This window comes from Sphaeramia orbicularis, chromosome 21, assembly GCF_902148855.1.
Source record: "Sphaeramia orbicularis chromosome 21, fSphaOr1.1, whole genome shotgun sequence".
NCBI lineage: Eukaryota > Metazoa > Chordata > Actinopteri > Kurtiformes > Apogonidae > Sphaeramia > Sphaeramia orbicularis.
In genome coordinates this window covers 49,853,662-49,880,512 of record NC_043977.1, presented here as the reverse complement: position 1 = coordinate 49,880,512, position 26,851 = coordinate 49,853,662, and the positions used below count along the sequence as shown (strand labels likewise).

At 38.2% G+C, this 26,851-nt stretch overlaps 2 protein-coding genes across 7 annotated transcripts in view; one reads left to right on the top strand and one right to left on the bottom strand.

The window, feature by feature from the left end:
- LOC115412193 (solute carrier family 35 member F5) overlaps window positions 1-6,950 on the bottom strand; it is a 31,825-nt gene extending 24,875 nt beyond the window's left edge. For 2 of the 5 annotated variants that reach the window (XM_030124540.1, XM_030124541.1), the window contains exons 1-5: window positions 6,774-6,950; window positions 5,302-5,443; window positions 1,359-1,508; window positions 787-849; window positions 598-679 (exon numbers count right to left, since the gene is read on the bottom strand). In XM_030124540.1, the coding sequence (XP_029980400.1) occupies window positions 598-679; window positions 787-849; window positions 1,359-1,508; window positions 5,302-5,443; window positions 6,774-6,808 (472 nt within the window). In that variant the 5' untranslated portion in view covers window positions 6,809-6,950. Of the gene's footprint in view, window positions 1-597; window positions 680-786; window positions 850-1,358; window positions 1,509-5,301; window positions 5,444-6,018; window positions 6,128-6,244; window positions 6,290-6,773 lie in introns of all 5 variants that reach the window. The other 3 variants (XM_030124544.1, XM_030124543.1, XM_030124542.1) reach the window with 3 other exon arrangements.
- A 258-nt stretch (window positions 6,951-7,208) lies between these two features.
- sympk (symplekin) lies at window positions 7,209-26,808 on the top strand. Of its 2 annotated transcripts, none has more exons than XM_030124583.1 (27): window positions 7,209-7,357; window positions 7,662-7,796; window positions 7,949-8,014; window positions 8,478-8,531; window positions 8,698-8,771; window positions 8,858-8,984; window positions 9,608-9,857; window positions 9,995-10,165; window positions 11,099-11,338; window positions 11,418-11,569; window positions 12,763-12,913; window positions 12,996-13,218; window positions 13,314-13,464; window positions 14,135-14,370; window positions 16,682-16,763; window positions 16,843-16,956; window positions 17,094-17,241; window positions 18,286-18,446; window positions 19,019-19,127; window positions 19,217-19,317; window positions 19,546-19,636; window positions 20,359-20,460; window positions 21,073-21,260; window positions 23,637-23,813; window positions 23,908-24,003; window positions 25,197-25,364; window positions 26,453-26,808. In XM_030124583.1, the coding sequence occupies exons 2-27, from the start codon at window positions 7,728-7,730 to the stop codon at window positions 26,615-26,617; spliced, it is 3,666 nt and encodes a 1,221-aa protein (XP_029980443.1). In that variant the 5' UTR covers window positions 7,209-7,357; window positions 7,662-7,727; the 3' UTR covers window positions 26,618-26,808. The 2 variants fall into 2 exon arrangements, with proteins under 2 accessions (XP_029980443.1, XP_029980442.1); XM_030124582.1 differs by having other exon boundaries at window positions 26,450-26,808.
- Window positions 26,809-26,851: the final 43 nt, after the last annotated feature.

Below are 26,851 nucleotides of genomic sequence, written 5' to 3'. Positions count from 1 at the left end.
TTTGGCTTTCTGGAACCAGAGGTGACTATATTTGGACAAAAGAGGAAATCTATGGAGGCCCAAGAGTTCAGAGGTGAGCTGAAGCCAAGTGTTTGCTTACTGACACACCTATTCATTTATTGGAGGATTCAAACAAAATCAGTGAAACCTGAGTGACCCCAGGCAAAAAATTATTGATGGGATTTTTAGAGAGAAGTTCAGTGTAAGTCAATGAGAGTCAGGGCTTTTTGGAGCCACCACCAGTGGCCATCAGTGGTATTACAGCTTTAACATACTTCTACATTGACTTCATTTTGAAGTAGAGATCCTTGCCCCTTGAAGGAGACCCTGAAATTTCAACCTTTAAACAGCTTTGAAGCTCATCATGTAAAACCCTCTGTTGTTGAAAAACACTAATACCTGTCCACCTCAGCTACAAAAAAGGCTGAAATGTTGCTACTCAATTTAAATAACATAGATTCTGAAATAAATAAAATAAATGCCTAAAATAAAATTAATAAATAAATTTTGATAATTATGACAATATTTAGTTTTTACCCAAATCTTTGTTATTAGAAAGTTAATTATGATTTATTTAAAAATCAAGCACACACTTACTAGAGTCACAGTCTCCAATTAAACTGGGGGAATGTTCGGCAGGAACATCCTGGAACTTCACTGGAACATAGAGTGGTTCACTCTGCAGAGGAATGAAAAAGGCTCAGCTCAGCTATATAAACAAATACATTACCTAGACTGGGGCTAGTGTGATGGTGCAGTAATTATTTTTGTAGTAAAAGTATATACCAAACAGTTGTTCACAGTCGAGTCAGTGTTGCACGGTGCAAAGTAGGCCTCAGCATCAGCAAACTGCACAAAGATTCAGTTCAAATTTACAGTTTCAGCTTGTTTTGCTGGACATTTTTAATCATTTTCGACAGATACAGATGAACTTTGATGATGAACTACAGATACAGATGACTCAGACACAGATCGGAAGACGACATTTACTTTACTTGAGGATTTGTGTAATGCTGAAAAGGCTCTGTATGCAGAAAATTAACTATTCACCTGGGGCTTTTTTTCTATTCTCAAACACTGTTTGATTTGATAATCAGCTAGGCAAAACCAGGATATGTTTACTCTTCCAAAAGATAAGCTTAGTCTATTCAGAAACAGAAGAATGTAAAACAGGTCACAATTTATGAGTTTGGGAAAAGTTTAAAAAGGTATTTTCTAACAAAGTCAACACACCTGACAGAAAGCAAAGTTTCAAAATTAAACATACGACTATGGTTATGAAGTTCATGAAAAAGAAGGAGATTGTTCTTCAAAAGCATAGTGCCCCCATGTGGTGACGGTGTGGAGTGACTACTTACAAATGCAGAGTGTCTGCGTTTGAGAGTGCCAGTGCACTGCTGCCTCCAGGGCCGCCACAGCAGGAAGCCCAGCAGATATAGCACAAACATGGAGGTCTTGGTGAAAGTGCTGAAGAAGGGTTTGTTGTACTCCTGTCGTTTAAAAATGTACTGTAGGATGAATCAAGAGATGCAAGATGTCAGTATGAGTGCTGTGTATTCAAAATGCACTCTATGTTCAAGCACACAACCAGTTCAGTGGGTCTGTGCTCTGTTTTCTTTGAAAAACACCCATTGTGCTTACTTTTTTGTGCATTTTCATGTTAAGGTAAATACACAGTTAATATCAGAAGTTTACATACACCTTGGCTAAATACACTTAATCCTGAGTAGTATATTTAATTAACCCACTTACTTCACTTCACTTCCCTTCACTTTCATGAAATTTGAGAATAATATTAGAGAGAATTATCAGCTTTTATGTAAAAAAAAGTGATTTACATCTGATTAATGAGAACTGGAGGGTAATGGAGTATGTGTGTATTTTGCAACTTCATCTGAAGACATCAGGAACAAAGGTAACAGCTTAGGCACAAATACATTTATAGATAACAGAGAAGGACAACGATCTTAGGCACACATCCAAAACAGTATCAACTTATAGAAAAAACGTTTTAAAGCAGCCATCATAAAGCCCTGACCTTAATCCACGAGGGGCCTGTTTCACTACAGTAGAATTCAGAAATCCAGGATGAGGGAAAAGGCGCAGCTTGACCTGGTCCAGTCTGGCTTAATGTGTTTTGTGTAGCCTCCACCAGGCCATGAAGATATTAATTGGTGAGGCCTGGTGGAAGTAACTCTGATAATTAAGCATTAATGGGGCTTTCACAGAGGAACATGCAGGGCTGATGACACTTTTCCTGAGGCTTGCCCAAGGAGACATTTTATTCACTTTTTACCAACTGAGCAACAGTTGCTACTGGATGGATGAGGACTTAAAGCAAAAGATATACAAGGGAAAATCTTTTTAAAAAATTAACAAAACAAATTAACAATGCTGCACTCCGTATCACTTTTTAGTCATTTCAATAACATGGTTCACTTAATAATGTGCACATGTTCTACCAGAACAACTTCTTTCCCAATACTATTTTACAGATGCATTATCACTATGCCCTGTGTGAGCTGCCCAAGAACTAGCTAAACAACCCAGAGAACCTTTACTCTTGGGTCAGATCAAGATAAAGTGAACATGTGCTAATGCTAATGGTTTTAAGCCAGTCAAAGACACTGAACCAGTAAACGTATGCATGTGAAGTAAAGTATGTGTTCACTGAAGCTGAGACACCAGCACCATCCTCCTCAACCAGAACCAATCTACTGAAGTTAACAAGGGCAGACTTCAAGAATGTGCTGCAGATGTTCAGATGTTTACGAGGTTAAAATCATGAGACTGAACATGAACAATTAAAAAACTGTGTGAGCCAATCACATGCTGTAAGATAAACATTTGAAATGATGAGTAAAGATGTAAGAAATATTTGAAACATGAAGCATAATTGGAAGCTTGATGCTTTGCTACTGTATATTGCTTATTATTTTATCAAAATTATGACCAAAGTATACTTGTTACTGTTACATTTACTTTATATATATATATATATATATATATATATATATATATATATATATATATATATATATATATATATATATATTATTTTATTTTATTTATTTTTTATTTTTTTTAATTATTTATTTATTTATTTATTTATTTTTGTAAAGCGATCAAGGATTTGGGAATTTTTATTCAGTATTTAAGTGCTCCATGAAATGTAGGCTATTAGGCCTGCAGCTATGTGACCAAGGGGACTTGCAACTATGTTAGTGTTTTCGCTCTAATTCACAAGGCAATCAATATTTTGCTACAAATACGGCAGTCTTGTAGATAAACATGTTATCTAAAATACCAATGTCCATTTAGAACAATAGTTGAACAGGAACAGCATGTTATCCACTTTTGCATAAACCCTACAAAGTAGATGTACTTTTTCAGCGGCTATGTGACTGAGCATGTTTTTTGTAATTTTCACATAATAAAGCTAACTCAGGCAAAGTATTATACATAACATTTTAAAGTATTTAATACCTACAAAGAAATATAAAATAAACCAATTTGTGTCATTTAGTTAAAAAGTTACAGGTTATTGAACAGCAACTTTGTGCCTACGTGACCGCTTGATCTGACCTACTTATTCCAGAACAATAGTGGAAGGTGTCTGACCTATCTACAGCGCTGCAAGATAAAGTGTGAAGACGAGTCCTGTAGCTCTATGGGAGACACATTACACATTTCATTTCCATTAATTAATTAGGGTATCTTTAAGTGTCTGGGAAAGCGCTATATAAGCACCAGCATTATTAATGCACATTACATATCACTTAGTCAAAAAAGTGAAAATCCTCTCAACAGAGTGAAAACACCTTTTTTTTTTATTTTGCTGTTCCATAAACATTTTCTAATGCAAATTTTCAAAATGTGCACATGTGCACACTTGTGCAGCTGTAATAAAAACACCTTTGTGACTTTATTACCCAATTCTAATCATATCAATAACCGCAATAACATACAGCATGTAGTAGTATGTAGCATGTAGTAAATCATTAACAATGAACATATCATAAATAATCATACTAACAATAACAGTTACAATGTTAGAAATAATATGGATCTGAGGTTGGCTGATTTTAACACAAAGCAAACTTTATTTAGAAGAGTATGGACCTAATGGAATTAAACTATAATGAGTGTGACTGCTGATTGAAAACATGAGAAACCAGGATTAGCCAAGCCTTGGCTGGAGAAGGCTAGATGCACCAAATAAATCTCCATGGTAACTCATTTGCCACTGCTTTTTGTGAACTCAACTCACAGCAAAATTCAGCCAAGACAACAGGAAAATCACATTTTAATGTAATATTGAAGTTTTGTGATTTGAAATGACAAAGAACCATGAACCTGACTTAGTGTCACAACTTCTGACAGGACCTTAGGCGTTGTGTGGTTGTGTGAAGTTTGTCAAAGGCTATGCTCGGTGTTTGATTTAAGTTATACAATTTAAAGTTAAGTTACCAAATACAAGCTGTATGTCAAAATTCAGTTAATTGACATTCTGAAAAACAAAAATATCAAAGTAAAGAAGTTGGTTCAACTGAACTGACACTTTATTACATATTGAAATGAAAAGTTAAGACAAGTTTGAATGAATTTAGCCAAGGTGCACATGTCCAGTAGATTTCTTTTTTAATTTATTTAGTTATCAACTTAAATAGTGATATTTTTAATTAGAGTATGTGATAGTCAGCATGCTGGTATGTATTGCTGTCTTCTGGTGTTGGCTCCTTTCTTCCAACTCATGCTAGTAACCAAGCCGTCTCTTGGAATTAGGCCAAGTCCAAACTTATGTCATGCAAAGCTCTTAAACATGCAGAGCCATAATCGTGTTCCAACAATGGTATTCTGATCCCAGATCACATCAACCCATCTTGTTCCTGGGCCTCTCTCAGTTCATCACAGTGTGACTAAAAGCATCCAGCTAAAGCTGCATCAGTTCTTTAATTAATCCATTAGTCATCCGCCAGTTTCATGATCAATTAAAGTTTAAGTACTTTAAAATTATATAAATAAATAAATACATACATACATACATACATGCATTAAAAAAATCAGGCTTTTGAAACTTTACATTTTCTAGTTGACATTTATCGGGACTAACCAGGACATTTCAGGATGTCACCATGAGCTTTGAGAAAAACTGAACAATACTTTACACACTAAACCAACTAATCAATTAATCAAGAAAACAATTAACTAATTAAAATGACTGTGAAAATACTAGTTGTCTGCACCTCTATGTCCAATGAGTGGACAAAAAAAATAGAATCACTGTGATCAAGTTCTTACTGATGTCAGCTCTGAAGAGGCCACCCAGATGACGTCCACCAACAGGAGGATCACGACCCCCAGGGCCATGCGCCTCCGCTGAGCTGCTGAGCTTCCTTGAGAGCTCATCCGGTTCATAATGAATACCCACTCCATCAGGACCCTGAGAAGAAATATTAATGTACACACACATTAAGAATGCATAAGACTTGAAAACTGTCTAACTGCTGGACCCAGAATTTAAAGTTTTGTTTAAAGTATTTACAGAATTTTTAATGAATATAACATTTATTCTGCTTCTTCCTTCCATATGTCCTCTTTTCACACATTAAACATCACATGACACATTTGACAGACAATGTGGGTCAGAAAATTAATCAAATGTTATAACTCTTACGAAGAAAGTTAAAAGTTTCATTAATAATATTTTGTACAGGGTAATTAGTAATCTGTAACATATTACATGTTAAAATTAACCTCCCATACACTGGGGATAAATGAATAAATTAAAGTGAGTTGTTTGTCTGAAAAACGTAGAAATTATGTGCCATGTGCATGCATGTTTATCATACTCCACATTGAAACAATATGGAAAAGTCTGCACATATTTTGCAAACATCTGCAAACACTCTTAATCAAGAGCTTGTCTAAGGTGAATTTTTTTAAGACAATGAAATATTAAGAGGAACATTACAAACTTGACGATGGTCATTTTCAGATAAGAACTGCAATTCGCACCTGTTCACCAACGAACTGTACACCTGATGTTTAAAGGCAGTGTCTGGACTTTAAAGATGTCAGCTCACTTCCAGTCTGCACACAGTGACTCGGTCATTTCAACAAAAATCTTTAACAAAAAGGAAACAATGACATTAGGGACAGTTTCTTCCGCAAACACTAAGAATCAGTGTCTCGGAAATCAGCAGTAGCAGTGGAGATGTTACCACTCGATTACTATCAATACCTTTACAGTCTTCAGGTAACCGTAGACAATGATTACTCGACTTACCTGCAGGTTAAAAAGACAGACTATGGGCTAAAGCCATCTTAATGTGAGCTACGGTTGGTTGTATGAAATGAAAAGTATACTGCAAGTACATGACAGTAAAATAAACTTGAAGTTAGTTTAAAAAGTGGACTTCAAGCGAGGATGGCTATGTGTTAATGTCGTCAAAGTTCTGTGTTGGTCATAAGAGTTGCCCTCTTCAACCCCTGAGAGCTAGCAAGACAGCTCCTAAGCTAGCAATATTGGTAGCTAATCAACTGTTATGAGGTCAACAAGTAACAAAGGCTAAGGTGGGGCTCAACATAGAATCAGTGCTAATCATGCACAAATATTAGTTAAGTTTAGCTAAAGCGTCTCGTGAACGGTACGAAGTTTAATCGCCATGCTACGTTTAGTTGTTTATCAATATCAGATAAGTTACGTTGCTGAGCTAGACGCTAACAGGCTTGGTTGCTGAAATGTTCAAATGCATAATTAGAGTTTTTACCTGGATGTAAGAAGGTGGCACTGAGTTCGTGCCATTATTGACTTGTCTTTTTCATGTTATAATCGAGGTATCGACAAAAGTGTCTACTTATTGCGATAAAATGATTGACAGCCCACGGTTGTAAACATTAGCACACCCGCCCGCTCCGTAATCAGGTGACATCACTTATGTCGAATTGACGGGCTTCTGGGAAATGGAGTCTCAAAACTACAACGCAGAACTCCATGGGTATTGACGACAATGTGACACCATGTAGAATGAAAAATTATTCTAGGTTTTCTGAAAAACAAATTTTTCTCTAACATACGTTTTAAAGTGAATAAATCATTGACTGTAAATAATTAATATAGAATAAACATTGTACTATTGTTTTTTGGGTGTCCAGCAGGTGGCTGTAATGTTCTGTGAATTGAACACAATGCAGCCGAAGAAGAAAAGCGGTAGCGCTCTTTGAATCAAACATGGCAGCTTACTAGCGCTATGTCGAATGAGTAAATTAACGCTGCAAATTAATTTCTGATAGCTGGACACAACAGCACCAGTTAATTGCGTGTATTGCAACTAAATAAATTGTTTGTTTAGAAGTAAGTAACAGTTAGAAATCTGTAAAAACACTGTTTAGGCAACTCAGCGTTAGCTTGGTGGTTAGCATGTGGCTAGAACGCGAGCCGAGACAAAGTATTATTGATTGTGGTAAACCCTTGTTATTAAAAGCATGATATTAAGCAATTTTAGTGTGAAATGTGGTGGATGTATGTAAAGCTAACAGTTACGTTTATGCAAAGAACATCTAGCTCGTTAAAACCAGTTCGTTAACAATGTATAAGCTAATGTTGTCATGAGTGTCCCTGGCATCCCCGTTACTTACTGCGAATATATGTGTCACAGGTGCCAGTGCTTCGTTGGATTTTGGAGACAATGTTTTTTGAGCGTTAAAGGAAGCGAAACAGCAGAATGGATTTCGAGGAGGAGGAGGAGGAAACTCAACCTCCTCAAGTTATTGACATGACCACCAGTGAAAAGGTAAGCTGTCTACACCTGAATGCAGTCCTAAATGGAGAGGATAGATTAGTCGTTTGGTAATAATCAGACTGGTACTGTCAGTGTAACTAGTAGAATCAGTGGCAGTGAAAAATAAATGCCTATATGAGGATGTTTTTTCTCTTCACTTCGAGGTGGTGGATCTTCTGAATCAAGCAGCACTGATACCAACCGATGAAAAGCTAGCAGTGCTCAAACAGGTGTGGTATTCTCATCTTTTTCAGTCATAAGCAGTAGTCCAGCAGTTATTTGGTGAATACTTTGAACATAGTGTGTGTTATCCCAGTACTTTTGTGTCAGTGTGTATTATTTTGACCAAAAATAATTTTGAGTTAAATTAAGCATATCTGTGAAGTGCTGACAGGAGAAACATATTAGTGAACATATTACAACAGCTTGTTAAATGAACTTTTGTTGACCAGGAAATGTTCAAGAGGCAACCAATATTCTAATTTACGCATTTTTACTTTGGTTAAAAAGCGCAAATATGATTAATCAAATTCATTTGATATGTTACCCTACAACAGTTGTAAGTCTTGCTTTGTACAGTGCATAGTCTGAATGAAGAAATCTATTTTTGAATCAGGTTTATTCTTGATTTCACAAAAAAGAAAATAAGTTGAATAAAGTTATTGATGGCGGTATTCATTTCTAATTTATCAGGTCCAGGAGCTTATCATCAACAAGGATCCTTCACTTTTGGATAATTTCTTAGATGTAAGTATGCACATTAAATGTATCTCACTTAAACTTAAGGACACCAGCTGTTTAAGTTTTATTTCATCCAAAAAATTGCATTCTGTAAGTGATCTATATTTAAATATCAGATCAGCATACACGTTCTAATAAATCCTCTTCATCCACTGGTTGCTTCATCCTGTAGGAGATGATCGCCTTTCAAACAGACAAGTCCATTGAAGTGCGAAAGTTTGTCATTGGCTTCATAGAAGAAGCATGGTGAGATTACAGTCACTACTTTGTGGTATGTAGTAATTGTTGAATTTTTATCTTTTTGTATAATTTTAAAATGTTATCTTTTTCAGTAAAAGAGACAACGAGTTGCTCCTCAGACTGATTGCCAACCTGAACATGCTACTGAGGGATGAAAGTGTGAATGTTGTAAAGAAGGCCATCCTCACACTCACACAGCTGTACAAAGTAACTTTGCAGGTACTAAATATACACTGACTTGGTGTTGCTAAATATTGTGCATTTAATCATTCCCAATTTTAGTCTTTTACATTCAGAATTAAACATTTAATCAGGAGAAGAAATGCCACCTATCTTATTAGGGCTGAGCCTTACCTTAAACCTCTCTGTCCTCTCTCTCCACATGAGATTTCAACTAGATGTATTTGGTTTGCGTATGCATCATGTCATGTACAAGAAAACCTTTTGGAGCTTTATTCTGTTGAAAAGGAAATATGCCAATTTGTTTTTTGCACTGTACTTTAGCCAACTCTGAGTCGTTAACAGGCCTTTGCAATGTGAAAAGCTATCAAAAGGCTGACTTTTCATTCTCTGAACTGTTATAGGAGCACAGAGACCTTTGATGGTTTCCAAGCACTGAATCATTAGAGTATCAGTAGCACCACAATAAAATCGCATAGGAAGTGATATTTATCTTCTCTGAGCAACATTCAGTAAGAAGGAAATAAGACCCTCAGCTGCACCCAATGTCCATGAGGGTGTAAGATCCTGATGATTACTGCTTTAGTTTATTTTGCCTGTTACCAGCACAGTGTATGATGGCTTTTTGCCCCTTGTACACTTCTCTGTTTCTGTCATTCCAGTGGTTGGTGCGATCCAAGGCGGTATCAGACATGCAGGAGGCATGCTGGGACATGGTCACGCAGATGAAAGGGGATGTCTTGGCACTGCTGGACTCTGAAAACGATGGTGTGCGCACTCATGCCATCAAGTTCACAGAATCATTAATCATTACTCTGTCTCCACGAACATCTGACTCTGATGTGCCGAAGCGTCAGGAAGGTGACATCAGCCTGGACAAGGTGCCCAAAGATCACTTGTACATCCGCTATGGTAAGAAAATTAGAATCCTATTGTTGGGAAGTTGTGTGTTTCCAGTTCATTCCAGTACAACTCATCTCATGAAACTTCATGAGTTCATGTGCTGTTTGGATCCAGAAGTGTCACTCATACTTGCTTACTATCTATAGATACTTTGTGTGAGGAAGGTAAGACTGCACTGGAGAAGCTGCTCAAGTTCATGGTCCACCCGGCCATTTCCAGCATCAACCTCACTACAGCGTTGGGCTCACTGGCTACCATCGCCCGTCAGAGGCCAATGTTCATGTCAGAGGTGGTGCAGGCATATGAAACTCTGCATGGTAAGCGGCTCCTTTCCCTAGTCAGTATATTATGTGTGACTACTAGATTGGACAAATAAGTCTTAGCCTGATTTATAGTAGCCTTAAAAGTTTAGGTGGCATTAGAGACTGTGACTGTGTCGTTATTACTGACCCTGTTGCCCCCCCCCCCATTCAGTAATGAAATGAAAATATTTTTGCTCTTTTCATAATAACATGAAAGACATTTTTCAATGGTGGTTTTGCAAAATATCACAGTAAATCTAAGATTTCTGCACAGTTGGCTCACTCTGTAATTACCCTGAAATCTGAATTTCTCACAGATTCCTGTAAGTTGCTGTGAACAACTTTTAAATGCATTTTTAATGATGCTGTAGTAAAGTTACCAAAAACTCAATTTGGAACCGTAAGCACTAAACCAAACTGCGTAACTTGTAGAGTACACTCATCTAGTGTGTGGCACTGTGTGATATGGGCTTTTACAGCTTCTCTTCTAACAAAAAAATAGCTACTTCTATAAGTCACACTTGCTTGTCTTAATATAATAATAAGTGAAAGTTCAAGGTGATTGGCTTTGAGAACAGTGATTGACGGGATTGCAAGAAATAATACACCTGAAAGTCACTGACCCTCAAGGTAGAAAACACTCAAATGTGGAACTTTGATGTGAAGATGTTAGCATCAAATGAAAAGTTAGAAAAATGTAAATCTCCTGGAAAAAAATTACCGTCATTACCAAATATTGTTAGCTGGAGCATCACCAAACTCAGACTCCTGTTTTCCTTTATATACTTCCTACTTATAATTTATATCAGTAGAGATATGAAATAGGTGTTAAATTACATTCATAATGATCTTAAAAAGGGCTTAGAACATCTTGAAGCCTGCAGTAATCCTATGGAAAAAAGCTGTTGTTCAAATCTTTCATAAATGTTTTTGTTTTGTTTTTTTTAGCAAATCTGCCACCCACTCTGGCCAAATCTCAAGTTAGCAGCGTCCGAAAGAATCTAAAGTTGCACCTGGTAGCTGTGCTGAAGCACCCCTGCAGCCTAGAGTTTCAGGGTCAAATCAGCACTCTGCTGCTGGACCTGGGAATGCCTCAGAGTGAAATAACCCGCTCCACGCCTGCACCACGTGAGCAACGCAAGCGGCCACGTCACGAACCATACACAGAGGGCAAGAAGATCAAGATAGGTGAGTAGTAATCACCATTGCACTAATACTGCAATGCAGATGGATGGTTCAGCAAACATCCGGTGCCTGTGTTTTTTAGAGCCGGCACTGATTGAGGATGATGAGGACAAGGAGGAGCCAGCCCCTATAACGGCCCCCAAGCCTCCTGCTGCCCCTGTTGCACAGTCAGCTATTGACCTCACAGCTGAGTTCCTACACCCACTGCTCACATCTGAAAATGTTGCCAACCTGGTGAGATATGATGCACTGCTGTGGCATTTTTTTAGGGGTCCATGCACCAATAGTATTGGAAACCTTTTTGGCTGTGATTTTTCTTACCATTCTGCTTCTTATCATTATTCTGGCATTAAAATGGTTGCAGCAGTTACACTCTACATAGTTGAACAGGGTGTCTTCAAATACTTAATATGGACATGTTTCTGATATGGAGAGATGAAGTCCCACCCCTTCCTCTGTACCCTGCGGTACCTTATTTTAGAAAAAGCATGAATGAGTGCAAGCTCAAGAAGATCTGTGATTGGTTGGATTGTAGAAAGTAGTGCATCTGAAAGTCACTGACCCACAAGCTAGAAAACACTCATCTGGAAGTTTGGTATAAAGATGAGTCAAATGAAACGTTAGAAAAATTTAAATCTTCTGTAAAAAGTCAAAAACAAATTTCTGCTATCACCAAATATTGTTAGCTGGAGCATCACCAAACTCAGACTCCTGCAAAAATTACACTGAAGATGTTAATAATCAAGGATGTCAAAATCATTTTATTTCAGGTTCCATGTACACCCCAATTCAATCTCAAGTGGGTCAGACCAGTAAAATATTGTCAAAATAACCTATAAATAATGACAACTTCAAATGTTCTCTTTGTTTTAGTCTAAAACGTAAAATTACTTGAAAATATTTACATTTACAAACAATCCTTTCTCAAGAAATTTGAATAACCTGAACAAATACACACCACATGAAAAGTCTTCAGAAAAATAAGTGGAAATTTAACAATATTCTGTCTGTTACTAAATGTTTTGTGAATTTGTAGATCTACTTTGATCTGTAAGTTGTAATGCACATGTGTAAATGATAAACTGAGGCATGATATTGTTAAAATTGCACTTATTTGTCTTTAGAAATTTCAGGTTGTTCATGGTTGTTCATATTTCTAAATTTGTTTTTAAAGGATAGTTTGCAGACGTAAACATTTTCATAATTTAATTTTTTTTTTCACTTTAAAACAGAAAAGGTTGGAGTTGACACTATTTAGGTAGGTTATTATGTTATAATTTTAATAGTCTGGCCCCCTGATATAGACCATATGTTCTGGGTCTGTGATGCATGATGGTCCTCGGACCACGTTACAACAGCTCACAACTTTGCTTTCTGTTTGACGCTATGGTACCATTCAGTTCAGCCTAAATCTGTTTGTTGTTTAGGTACTCATCAGCATGGTGTACTTACCTGATGTCATGCCAGCATCCTTCCAGGCCACATACACACCTGTCGAGTCCGCAGGTACTGATGCACAGATTAAACATTTAGCCCGACTAATGGCCACACAGATGACTGCTGCTGGGATAGGACCTGGTGAGTAACACCTATAAGTTATGGGTGTATTCCACAAAAAAGCCATACTGTTTGGAGTCTAATTAAAAATGTAACCTCTCAGGACTTGAGCAATGCAAAGCCAGAGAAGATGAGGCAGGCAAAGAGGATGGTACTGGGGAAGATAGTGGAGGTAAGGACCTGCTCATCAAGAGGAAACTTCCAGCTGTGATGGTGGGCCAGGCCATCTCTGTAGTGGGGGGTTATGCAGAAAAGCCCACCACAGATGCTCCTGCAGCTGCAGTCAAAAGGCTTCCTGAACCCATCCTTCCTTCAGCACAGACCAAGTGAGCTTAGTCACTTAAAACACACACAACTCTGAAGTATTAGACGCTATAAGACGGATTAAACACCTTGTTTGGTTTTCTTTCATTTTTTACAGAATAGCAGGTGCAAGTGGGAGGAAAAAGGTGTTTCGACTGGCAGATGTCATCCAGCCTTTGTCAGACACCCAGACTGAAAACTTAACTTCAAAAGCAGTCAATCGCATCCTGCATTCAGAAAAGGCAATTGCTCAGAGTGGCATGTCCCATGTAAGTAAGCTAAGTGGAATTTATCTGACTGACAGAAGCAAGGAAATTGTGAAACATGAAATATTATCATTACAATAGGGCGATTTTGAGGAAAAAATAGAGGTTTTACTGTTGATGTTCAATTCAATAATTACCTTGAGTTTGATGCTTAGTGAGTCAGATTTCTGCTAAGTATTTATCACTTACTTTAATGTTGTGCAATGCATGTTAATGCATTTTCAGTGACTGTGTTTACACAGATCCTGATATAGCGCTGATAATCAGACTTACTTTCCAGTTAAATTAAAAACACGTTATGTAACCTTTTCAATCTGAACAGAAGGAATTTTCTTATCAGAATGAGAGGGCTGGTGATAATCCAAACAGTAATAAAGTACAATGCTGTGAACAAGTACTTCTGTGAAACTGGTAAAAACTTTCTGGCTATTCATACTCAAAAACCCTCCAATATGGCTGAATTAAAACAATTCTGTAAAGAAGAGTTTAATAAAATTGCACATGTCAAGAATGATTTCAGTGAGATTTAAGAAATTGTCATGCAAGTACAGAAGTTTCCAAATGTGGAGTCATGGTGGCACTATCAGAGACTCCTCCTAGTGAGATGTCTTGTCGTGTGTTACCCCCCACCAACTGATCACTTGTGTAACCTGGCTCTAAATGGTCACCGCAGGTCAGAGTCAAGCTCCTGTCCAGGCTGGTGACGCAGTTTGAGGGGATGATGAAAGGAGATGTGCTGGAGTTTATTCTGGATGACATCAGGACGAGGAGCGACCTGGCATTTTCTCTTCTTTACCAAGAGTACAACACTTACCTCAGTCAGCTGCCTGCAGGGCTGCTGGACAGCTACGACCACTGCCTTTACACACTGCTGTCGGGGCTGCAGGAGAAACCGGAGCAGAGAGACGGGTGAGGATACTGTTTTACCAGGGTTTACAAGGAGACACAGGCTTCTGGGGGCACTTTCCCTACTGCACATTTAACACCTTGACTTGTTATTTCATTAGGATCTGGTAGTTACAAGAAAAGTTAACCCTTTTGGGGACAGAGTTTATTTATTTTTAGATATTCAATTTTGATGTCAAGATTTCAAACAGCTGTCTGTTTCATTCAGTTTTGTTGCGAGGAGCAATATTGGGACTTGGGCGCTTAAAGGTTTAAGCCTATTGGGAGAAAATGTTTATTTTTACATGCAACTATTAATATAAAAGAAATGCTAAAATCCAATACAGTTATGTATGTCTTATTTGTCCAATGTGCTAAGTATAGATTTGGTGTCACTGGGTCACATGACATGACAGCTTTTTCCATAATTATGTAATTCCATGATAGAAAGGTGCTAAATAAAAAAAAAATAGATGTATGTGTATTTGCCTTAAATGGTGAACATCAGTTTATTTGTGATTGCTATGTATTGCCAACGTGTAATTCTTTAGTTTTAGACTGAACATCACCATAGAATAGATGGTACACAGACCTGATCAAAATCTTAAGACCAGTTGAAAAATAGCTAGAATTTACCTTTTGCACATTTGGATCTTAATGAGGTTTTAAGTAGAGCTACAATAAGTAAGTAAGTAAATTTTATTTATAGAGCACTTTTCACAGACAGAGTCACAAAGTGCTTTATCATTCAAATCAGAATCAAATTACAATACAATTACAATATACAAAAGCAAGAAGGGGGAGTGAGACAAAAAGCACTTTGAAAAAGTAATTTATTGAAAACAAGTAAACTGAAATAGGCTGTTTATCAGCTGATCAAAAGTTTAAGACCGCAGGCTATAAAAGCCAAAATCTGCTCAAAATTCTCATTTTCTGTCGGGCATTCACACGGTCATGCCCTCCTGATGGCTAAAGCTAAGAAGCTTTCTCTTCTTGAGAGTGGTCGGATCGTCAAGCTGCATAAGCAAGGCCTCTCGCAGCGTGCCATTGCTGCTGAGGTTGGACGTAGTAAGACAGTCATTCTAAATTTTTTGACAGATCCTGAGCATTATGGAACAAAAAAGTCAAGTGGTAGACCCAAAAAAATTACACCTGCGCTGAGCCGGAGGATCCGATTGATTGTCCGTCAAGACACAGGGCGGTCCTCGACCCAAATTAAGGCCCTTACTGGTGCCGACTGTAGCGCAATAACCATCAGACGGCATCTGCGGAAAAAGGGTTTCAAAAACAAAAAACGAATTCAAAGACCTCGTCTCCTACAACGCCACAAAACTGCCCGTTTAGACTTTGCCAGGGAGCATCAAACATGGGACATTGAAAGGTGGAAAAAAGTTTTATTCTCTGATGAGAAAAAATTTAACATTGACGGTCCAGATGGCTTCCAGCGTTACTGGCATGACAAGGAGATCCCACCTGAGATGTTTTCTACCCGGCACAGTGGAGGGGGGGCCATCATGATCTGGGGTGCTTTTTCATTCAGTGGAACACTGGAGCTTCAGGTGGTACAGGGTCGTCAAACGGCGGCTGGTTACGTGCAGATGTTGCAGCGGGCATCCCTCATGACTGAGGGCCCTCGTCTGTGTGGTAACAGCTGGGTTTTTCAACAGGACAACGCTGCAGTTCACAATGCTCGCTTGACAAAGGACTTCTTCAGGGAGAATAACATCACTCTTTTGGACCATCCCGCATTTTCCCCTGATTTAAATCCCATAGAAAACATTTGGGGATGGATGGCAAGGGAAGTTTATAAAAAGGGCCATCAGTTCCAGACAGTTGATGCCCTTCGTGAAGCCATCTTCACCACTTGGAGCAATGTTCCCACCAGCCTCCTGGAAACACTCGCATCAAGCATGTCCAAACGAATTTTTGAAGTGATTAACAAGAACGGTGGAGCTACTCATTACTGAGTCCTACTGAGAAAATTTTTTTGTTCTGGTTTGGAGAGTTTTTTGTAATTTTTGAGCGATGGTCTTAAACTTTTGATCAGCTGATAAACAGCCTATTTCAGTTTACTTGTTGTTTTCAATAAATTACTTTTTCAAAGTGCTTTTTGTCTCACTCCCCCTTCTTGCTTTTGTATATTGTAGCTCTACTTAAAACCTCATTAAGATCCAAATGTGCAAAAGGTAAATTCTAGCTATTTTTCAACTGGTCTTAAGATTTTGATCAGGTCTGTATTTGTCAGTTGGTTTCCATGTCTTGTAAATCAACGCTAAATTGTAGCCCTACACGGGACAAATAAGATGTCTCAATTTTCGCAATTTTATATCTGCAGACTTTTCACTAAACTGGTACTGGAGGCTCCCATTATAACAGAATCAGCACTGGATGTGATCCGGCGTTACTGCGAGGATGAGGTAAATGACAAGACAGAAACACAGAATCTCTCATCGAGTTGCATCCTGACACATCCACTGAAGTTAACTTGCATTTCAGTCACGGGTGTATTTGGGCATGACGACTCTGAAGGAGCTCATCATCAAACGTCCCTCAAGGCAGTTTCAGTACCTGCATGTGCTCTTGGATCTCAGCTCGCATGAAAAGGAGAAGGTGATCAAACATTCACTCCACATTTTTTTCATGTTTAATTCACATTCATGTAACTGCATCCGCTGATTTTCTGTGATTGTGGGTTTGTCTTTTGCTTTTCTTTTCTTTTCTTGCATTGGTCGGATTTTGTTTTTTAGGTGCGAACTACCGCCCTGGCTTTTCTTAAGAGAATGTATGAGAAAGATCAGCTCAGAGACTACATTGAGAAGTTTGCCCTGAACTACATGCAGCTTCTTGTCCACCCCAACCCTCCATCTCTGCTCTTTGGGGCTGATAAAGACACAGGTTTGCAATACGTGTGGATGACTTTAATAGGGCATGAGTTTTTATCTTGAGTTGAGATTCCAAAAAATGACTGTTTTTATGTTGTTATCTCAGAAACAATACTAGACTTTTGTTGCACATCATTTATTATTAAATGTATATATTAATATTTTTTGTTTTCTGATGTCACAAAGCATTGTACAGTGGCACTCATATTTGAGATATTGTTAAGTGCTCATAGACATCTATTGTTACTTTTCCACTAATGGTATCGGCTCAACTCAGCTTGATTTGCTCAATTTACAGTTTGGGCACCAGCATACTGCATTTCCACTGCAGGTGTTGTCCCTCCTTAGCAAGGCTGGTCATAATAGAGACGTTACATAAATGTATCACAACATCATTTTCACTGTTACCACAGCTACCAACAGTGAAGCAATGGAAGATGAAACTTAAAACTATGTAGAATATTAAATGTTTTAAGATTTGTTCAGACACGAATGTACTTGTTTAAACTCAAATCTATTATTGATTTATCAAGACGGAGCCAAACTGAAAATTTGCTCAGATGTTTTCAGAGATTTCGTGCTAGCTTGGCTCAGCATTTCAGGAACGATTTACCAATCTGTGATCTGCATGTTTTCATGTCTTATTTAACACATTTTAACAAAGCTGACCAGTCACTTTTCTAAAGGACAGTGCACTAATAGTACACTATTGATTTGGTGCTACCATACTAGCATTGCAACAAATTATGTTATTATATTGTTATGTGGCTAGCTAGTGAAACAAAATAACTTCAAATGTACAATGAATCATGTAATAATGAGTAAACATATAACAGGAGGAGAAGAACTTGACCTCCATTCACCACATTTAGAGTTCCTTTTGTTGATGCAGGACACAAACAGTCTTGATAGATGGAGTTAATTTTTGATTCCAAATCTTAGAAATTCCCCTTCATGCCAGCCAAAGGCAAATTTCCCTCACATTCTTTTGGGTTCTTTACTTCTCAGCATCTGTCTTTCGTTCCTGTAAGATGATGCTGTTATGTGTTTGACGCAGAGGTGGCAGCGCCCTGGACTGAGGAGACAGTGAGACAGTGTCTGTTCCTTTACCTGTCCCTGTTGCCTCTGAACCATCGGCTGGTCCATGAGCTGGCATCCGTCTACACTGAGGCCATCGCTGATATCAAGCGGAGTGTGTTACGAGCAATAGAGCAGCCTGTAAGTCACTCTCACTAATCAATATCTCCTGTCCTCTGTGATTTGGAGAAGGCCTTATTATGGTCATTTTATGTGACTAGAACATCTCTGAGATAGTCTGGACTTATTGTCAGTATTTGACTGTATGAATAGCTCCTCTAAAAAATGTCAGACCCGCTGTTAGAAGATATATCAAGATAAAAACATTACTTAATCCCAGAGCATGAGGTCGTGTGATAGGAGACAGAGGTCATTTGATAAGCAGCTGTTATGTGTGCATGGAAAGCCTGCTGTGGCAAAACTGTAGAGGCAAAGTTTGGACTATTGGACTGTATATTTATCTATTTCTTCATGTGTTTTTAACTGCTTGACAACTGTTGACGGTAAATTAGGGCAAACAGGTCAACTTTTACCTTCAGAGAAAGCACAATGAAGGTGGAGTGACCTCTCACTTCCAAAACTGTAACCTGTTGAAACTGTGTTTTTATCATTTGTAACAGAGTAAATATTTGTACAAATACTAATGCAGTCTTGAAAACTGAATTGGAGACATGCTACATGAAATTGATGTCGTGCACTGACTGTCTTTGTAGATCCGTGGAATGGGGATGAACTCACCTGAACTGTTACTTTTGGTTGAAAACTGTCCCAAAGGAGCAGAGACACTTGTTACTCGCTGCCTTCACATTTTGACTGATAAAGGTAAAAACATACACTGTGCAGTGGCACTTAAGTCGCTTGGCTGTGAAAATGACTTCACGTTTAAGAAAACATTGCTTTCTGTCTTTCAGTGCCTCCATCTCCAGAGCTGGTGGAAAGGGTGCGAGACCTTTACCACAAGCGAGTTCCAGATGTCCGCTTCCTCATTCCAGTTATTAACGGTTTAGAAAAGGTAAAGATGTGAAACTAAGGGTACATGCTATATGCACTACATACAGCAGAATTCATAGTTCATTAATCTACCGGCAAAACACAACAAACCCTGCTGTGCAATGTACACCTATGATGTGGTTAATGAGAGTAAAGGCCTGTTTCAAGCTAGCAGTCATCTGGACATGAGAACATACTCTGTACTGGTACATAATGATGAAAAACTTGACTTTCTGGTTGTTGCCCACAGAATGAAGTCATCCAGGCGCTGCCCAAGTTGATCAAACTCAACCCCATAGTTGTAAAGGAGGTCTTCAATCGTCTCCTGGGCACTCAGCATGGTACAGTTATTTTATCTTTAACTGACAGAAGTCAGTTTTCATCAGTTGTACTTATTTCCCAATCTTTATTTTTTCTTAGCACCATACATGATTATTATCAGACACACTCTGTCAGTGTGATAACATCTGTTAGTAAACATTTTAATGCATTAAACTCTAACTTAAAGGCTCTGTACATTTTTATATACTTACATGTAGTTTGTGTTAGCTTTTTTTTGTGTAGTCCATCATTTGGCTTTGGCTAAAACCATTTTGAAGCTGACCATGTAAATACAGCTAGAGTCCTATACATGGAAAGTAGGGACAGGCTGTTAACATGACAGTTTGTAGCTTAGAAATGGAGTTAGCTAATGTACAAAAAATGAATAGTTTTAAGTACAAAAAGACTCTAACACAAATGTCATGTTAACACATGCAAAACACCTGAAAACCAACATCCAGTCAATGCAAACTTGAGGAGGTTTACTTTTGCAAATTATATGTCAATGTGGCCAAGAGCTGTGCTTAATGTTAAATCTGGATTAGTCCAAATCTTAGGTTAAATTATTCTTTGTTTAGTGCTGCAACCCAGCCGATAGAACAGTACAGGCATCATTGGTGGCATTACCAACATCTCATTTAAGTTTATTATATAAATATGTTCTCTTGCATGAATGTGATACCTCACTGTCAGGTGTTTCAGAAGGAGTCTGATGGATTCCTCTTGTCATTCTGTTTTTCAGGTGAGGGTGCTTCATCTGTGTCCCCTCTGACCCCAGGAGACCTGCTCATCGCCTTACACAACATCGACTCCACCAAATGTGATATGAAGTCGATCATAAAAGGTCAGCGCTGACTGACAAGGCACCAACACAAACAACTAAACACAGTTTGTGTTTAGTGGCAACATGTAGATGTTATCCATTTCACTGTGACCTGTTATGATCATAGAATTTACTGAACACTTCATGACATCATAGCATAAGCCTAATGAGACTTTAATAATACACTGATATCATAGAAAGAATAAGAAAAGACATTCACGAGCTGTAACGTAACAAAATTTTCATTCCAGTTTGCTTTTTGGGGTCTGCACAGGGCAGTTTTGGCATGTCCTATAACATTAATAGATACATTTCTGAAATGTATACTAAAATTACTGAATTCTCTCAAAATAAATACATGGTGATGCTGTTTTTCCACTCAGTGAGCTAAAAAATCCTGCTAAATTTAGATATAATCTAAGATAAAACTAGATGTCAAGATAAAACTAAAAGTGTTCACATAACAAAAGCTAACTAAAGCAAAACTGGAATGATCACTGTCAGCTCAAATAATCTGATTGGGTTATTATGTAATAGTGTGACGGGCCTGTCTGTGGGCCATCAGATCAGTTTGTTGCATTTCCACAGCTGGTTCTAAACCATATGTGGTGTGTTGGTGTGTTTGTGCTACAGCTACCAACCTGTGCTTTGGGGAGAAGAATGTGTACACTTCGGAAGTGTTAGCAGTGGTGATGCAGCAGCTGATGGAGCAGAGCCCCCTCCCCATGCTGCTCATGAGAACCGTCATCCAGTCTCTCACCATGTACCCCCGACTGGGCGGTTTCGTCATGAACATCCTGTCCCGACTCATCGTCAAGCAGGTCTGCAGCAGACTTTAGCCCAAAATGTGGTTGCCTGATAATGACAATTAGAACTAAACTACACACAAACCCAGCTTACACACTCTGTACCAGTGTTTCCTAAACAATTTTATGGGGACCAACTTTTTTTTTTTTTGTTATTTACTTTTTATTGTTGTTTTTGAGAAACTATAACACAAATCCAAACAGTAATAGAACAAACAGCAGGGGGAGAATCCAAAATGCAATTAACATTCAGTCCACACGTACAACATTATGCTCATATACCCATATTAATTTTCTTCTTTGCAATAAAGTTTGAGGATATGCCCCCCGTGGGGGCACATTGTTATTATACAAAATCAGGCCTTACAGTTGAAACATAGGTGAGTCATTTTAACCAATTTTCAGCAAAGATATCAATTTTTTTCATCTCACTTTAAATTTAATTCTCTCCATAACGTATTACTGTAATGTATTGTACAGTAATGTAATGTGTTGCATTACTTTGAACAACATCAATCCAGTCATTTATAGTAGGTATGTCTCTTTTTAGCCATTTTCTGGTCAGAGCCTTCTTGCTTGCTACTAACAGTCATCTCAAAAAACATTTATCTCTCTTTGCACACTTGAGTTTTTCTAAGTTGCTGAAGTACATGATTTAAAGTCAAAGCAGATTTTAAACTTAAAAACTGCCTCCAGGAGACACACATCTCCAAAATGGAGCCACAGAGAGACAATCCCAAAAGATGCGAAAGTGGTTTGCCATTGTACTTCCACAGGACCTCCAACAAGCAGTCTGATCAGAGTGCTTAGTCTTCTGTGCTGGGGTACAAAGGAATCGAGTCAAGTTCTTCCATGGGGACCAACTTTTTAAAACTGACAGACCACCAGGAGCCATTTCATAGTTGTTCTCTAATTTATGAGTGAATTTGTGCGTAAAAGACTAATTTTACTGCCACGTCAGCCCGCAATGTGTTCAGTAGATAAATAATTAGATACACATTCAAGAACTTTGTTTTATTATGCACATGTTTTTGAAAACTGAATTGAAGATATATGTTTTAAATACTTTTGGAATAACCAACTTGTACTTTGCAAGATTTAATAGGCTCTTATTTTTTCCACTCATCAGTGAAACACCATGTACTTTCACCTTTCACATTAGAGGCATTTGTACAACAATGTTCTACTACAATTATCAAAACAGTATGAACATTCCGTATCAAACGCAAATCATAGACAATTCTTTTTTGTTTAACTTTTTTTTTTTTTTTTTTTTTTTTTTTTTTGAGGCATAAAATGTATTTGGTGACCTAAACCTCTCCTTTGACCCCTTGTGGGTCCTTAAACTAGACTTTGGGAATAGTTGTTTTGTACAATACGGAAGCCCACTTCTGCCAACCCTATTTCAGTTAACACAGAGTTCCACTGATCCAGTGTATTTCCTGGTGCAGGACTATGGAGGCTGTGCTGGTGATGATAAATGAAAGTTTGAAAAACACTTCAGTGCAAAGTCAGGACGCTAATGTGCGCTATGGTAAGGGTGTTCACTGAAGGAGCAAAGTTGAATCCATTAGTAGAATGAAATAGCATAACATGATGAGATGAATGGATGATGGCAGCTACAGTCAGGAACAGTTTTCTGTTTTTCACCAGAATCAACAGTTATCTGCAAGTGAAAACCTACTAATAGTGAGCTTCAGCTGTAGAACTGCTGAATAATGTCACTAAATTTGAGGAAAGAACATACTTAATTTTTACCTTGGGAATGTGCTACATGAAACACAGATGTGGAAGTGTTTATTTCTAAATCATCAGAGGTTGCCAGGTTCTACTAGTCCCACACGAACAGAGCTTAAGTCTGAACTTTAACATACTGGGGGGTTTCACATCTACCTTGTTTGGTCCATGCTCTGTAGTTCGATCCAAACTAAATATCAACCTCACCCAGGCCATGGTGCTGATCAAACAGTAGCTCTGTGGTCCAAACAAAAGAGCCGGTCACAGTCTGGATGTTGAGAGTAGAGAGTGAAAATAATTTTTTGATTGTTTAGACAAGTCATACAAGGCTATTGTTGCAAAAAAAAAAAAAAAAAACAGACAATAGAAGGTAAAAATGACCAAAGTTAACAAGACAATGATGTCAGACATACAGCCGATCATCAAGGAAGAAGCAACAAAAACACAATGACTGAAGGACTTAGTCTTCTCCCAAACTTGCAATGTAACAGTAAAAACCAGACTGAATGTATACAGTGTAATAAAGATATGAACTTCAGTTTGTGCTTATAGCTGTAAAAACGCTGTAACTTTATTACAGTCAGTGGCAGAAATGGGCTTCCATAAAAATGAGACAAAAACTCTGCCTTCTCCAACATGGATTCTGTTCTCTAGGTGTGGAAGTATCCTAAGGTGTGGGAGGGCTTTGTGAAGTGCTGCCAAAGGACCAAGCCTCAGTCATACAGCGTACTGCTGCAGTTGCCGCCCGCCCAGCTTACGAGTGTGTTTGAACGCTGCCCAGAGATGAGAGAGCCTCTGCTGCAACATGTCCACTCCTTCACTCCTCATCAGGTGAGAGCTGTGACCAGCCTCGCTCAGTCTCTTTCTTTTCATCTTGGGATTTTCTCAGATTCAGCCTCTTTTTGTCTTTTTTTCTGTGTGACAGCAAGCTCACATTCCTGCATCCATCATGGCTGTCCTGGAAGCCAATAAAAAACCAGAGCCCAAGCCTGTAGAGCCCGTTCCAGAGAAAGAGGCAACGGTAAAGAAGAAATACAAAACAAATGTCTGTTCTCTATTATAGACAATATATTGTATGTCCTTTTGGGTAAAAGTATCATCAATAACTTAGATCACAGGTGTCAAACATATGGCCTGCGGGGCAAACCCAACCCACCAAAGGGTCTAATGTAGCCCAAGGGATGAATTTGTTAAAAATGCAAAAATTACACTGAGGCCATTAACAACCAAGGATGTTAAAATAATTTTAGTTCAGGGGCCACATTCAGACCAACACAATCTCAACTGGGTCAGACCAGTAAAATACTATCATAATAACCTATAATTAATCACAACTCCAAATTTTTCTATTTGTTTTAGTGTAAAAGAACTAAAATTACATACAGATCTTCACATTTACAAGCTATCCTTTCACAAAAAATGTGAATAATCTGAACAAGTATGAACAACCTGAAATGTCATAAAACAAATTCTGTTTTGTGTATTTATCGATCCATTGTGATCTGTAAGTTGTAATGCACATGTGTAAATTATAAACTAAGGCATAATATTGTTCACATTTTTAAAGGATAGTTTGTAGATGTAAACATATTCATACTGTAATTTTACATTTTTCACTCTAAAACATAGGGAACTAGAAGCACTCAGAGAGCGCAGACCTCCGCCAAGGCTGATCAGTGGCCCCCCCCCCGTGGGCCCCCCCACGCCAAGGAGGTTATGTTTTTGCCAGGGTTTGTTTGTTTGTTTGTCTGTCTGTCTGTCTGTTTGTCCGTTAGTGTGCAACATAACTCAAAAAGTTATGGACAGATTTTGATGAAATTTTGTGGTCTGGGCCCCCCCACCCCCGATCACCACCAAAATTTAATCATTTCTTCCTTATCCCATTTCCAACAAACCCTGAAAATTTCATCAAAATCTGTCCATAACTTTTTGAGTTATGTTGCACACTAACGGACAGACAAAGAGACAGACAGACAGACAAACAAACAAACCGTGGCAAAAACATAACCTCCTTGGCGGAGGTAAAAATTTGGAATTGCCATTATTTGTAGTTTATGATGTTATTATTTTATTGGTACGGTCCACTTCAGATCATATTGGGCTGAATGTGGCCCTGAAGTAAAATGAGATTGACACCCCTACCTTACAACCTCACACAGCCGTTGGAACACTGCTGCTCAGTTGTTTGGACTGATCCCATTGTTTTCATCACAGACTGAACCAATTCCCAGTCCACCTGCCACTGAGGCTCGCCCCACCTCTGCAAGTGAGCCGGAGTTACAGGTCGAACAGTCAGCCATAATAAAAGATGAGGATGAACCAATGGAGCCGGAGCAACCTGTTCCAGGAAATCTTGAAGAAAGTGTCAACAGCGTCTTGCAGGTAGAATGAAATTACCTCATTAACACCAGTAATAACACATCAAACATTTTAATAGTAAACCAACTGATTTTCACAGTTATAAAAATGTTGGAGAATCGCTGAATGAAGATTACATATTTACATTTTTGAGTATGTTATATTGTAATTCACAGTGTCTGAGAGGATACAAGACCCCTACATACTTCTCTGTCAGTTTTCAGGCTGTAGAAAATCCACCCTGGCTTTGGCTGGTCACAAGTGTTATCAGGAATATAGGGTTGAACATGCAATGGTCAACTGTAATTACTGATCTGTCCGTGGTTCCAAACAAAATGGAAGTGGTGCTAAATATGGTCCTGCTCATCTAACTTTACATTTAGTCTGTTTATATTTAGGCATTTTTTTCCTAATTTCAGTGCCTGCAACTTCAAACCAAAGTATCCAGTATTCATCCCTTGGGAAATAAGCATATGATACATACACTAGTTAAGATGGTGTTCTGGATCTGTATAAGACATATGTGAATCAAGGAACACCATCCACTGCATGAGACTGAGGCCAAATAACTGCATTTGACTGAAAAGAAAAAGGAAGGATTGGAAGGTTTTGATATTTTTAGCTTCTGCTCATTGAAGACAGCATACCTTCTCATAGCTTTTGTGGTTAAGAAGTTATTAAGGAAATTGTAACTGTTGTATGAAGTTTACTCATCCTTTATTACAAAAGTCAGCCTGTTATCTTACATGAATTATACTTCAGTGTTAGCTGATGCTAGCCTTCATTCTGTATTGCATTATATGGGCTGTCAGCTAGCTGGCTAATTTATATGCTTAGAAATGAAATGAAGTTACTATTATGCAATACTTACAGATCCTTTTAGTCCAAATACGGTCTCCTCTGGTTCCAAAAAGCCAAGATGACATCTGAAATGTCAACTCAAAGCCTCTCCAGTCCATTTCTTCCATCCCAGTCCACTTCTCTACTCAACTCTTCATTTCTAAAATTAAAACTAAAATTATTTTATGCTCCCCATCACAAAGAGGGAGTTCTTCATTTTTACCTGACATCGTCTGTATGTTACATCCTTTTTGTCTGATTTTCTTCAGGAGGATTCGACAAGAGAACCAGACACACCCTCACCTCAACCAGAGCCATGTGACGAACCAATGGAGGAATTTCAGCCAGAAGCTTCAGACCACCATGAGCCAGGAAAAGATGATGAGGCTGAACCCACAGGGCCTGAGGCAGGAAGTGGAAGTGAAGATGCAGAATAGCAAATGCACTCAAAATAAATTAACATGTCTAGACGTGCAAACATCCTACCTTTGTTTTCATATTTTACGTCAGAAAAGTCTTTTGTATTAGTAGGAAACATTTTTAGGGAAAAAAGATGTATACGAAAGCATTTCTTATGCCTTCATGTGGAGATGACTCGTAAATAAAAAAAATAAAAACAAAAAACTTCTGTCTGTTTGGTTGTCAGCTCTGATTTGTTCCACTGCTTTCTA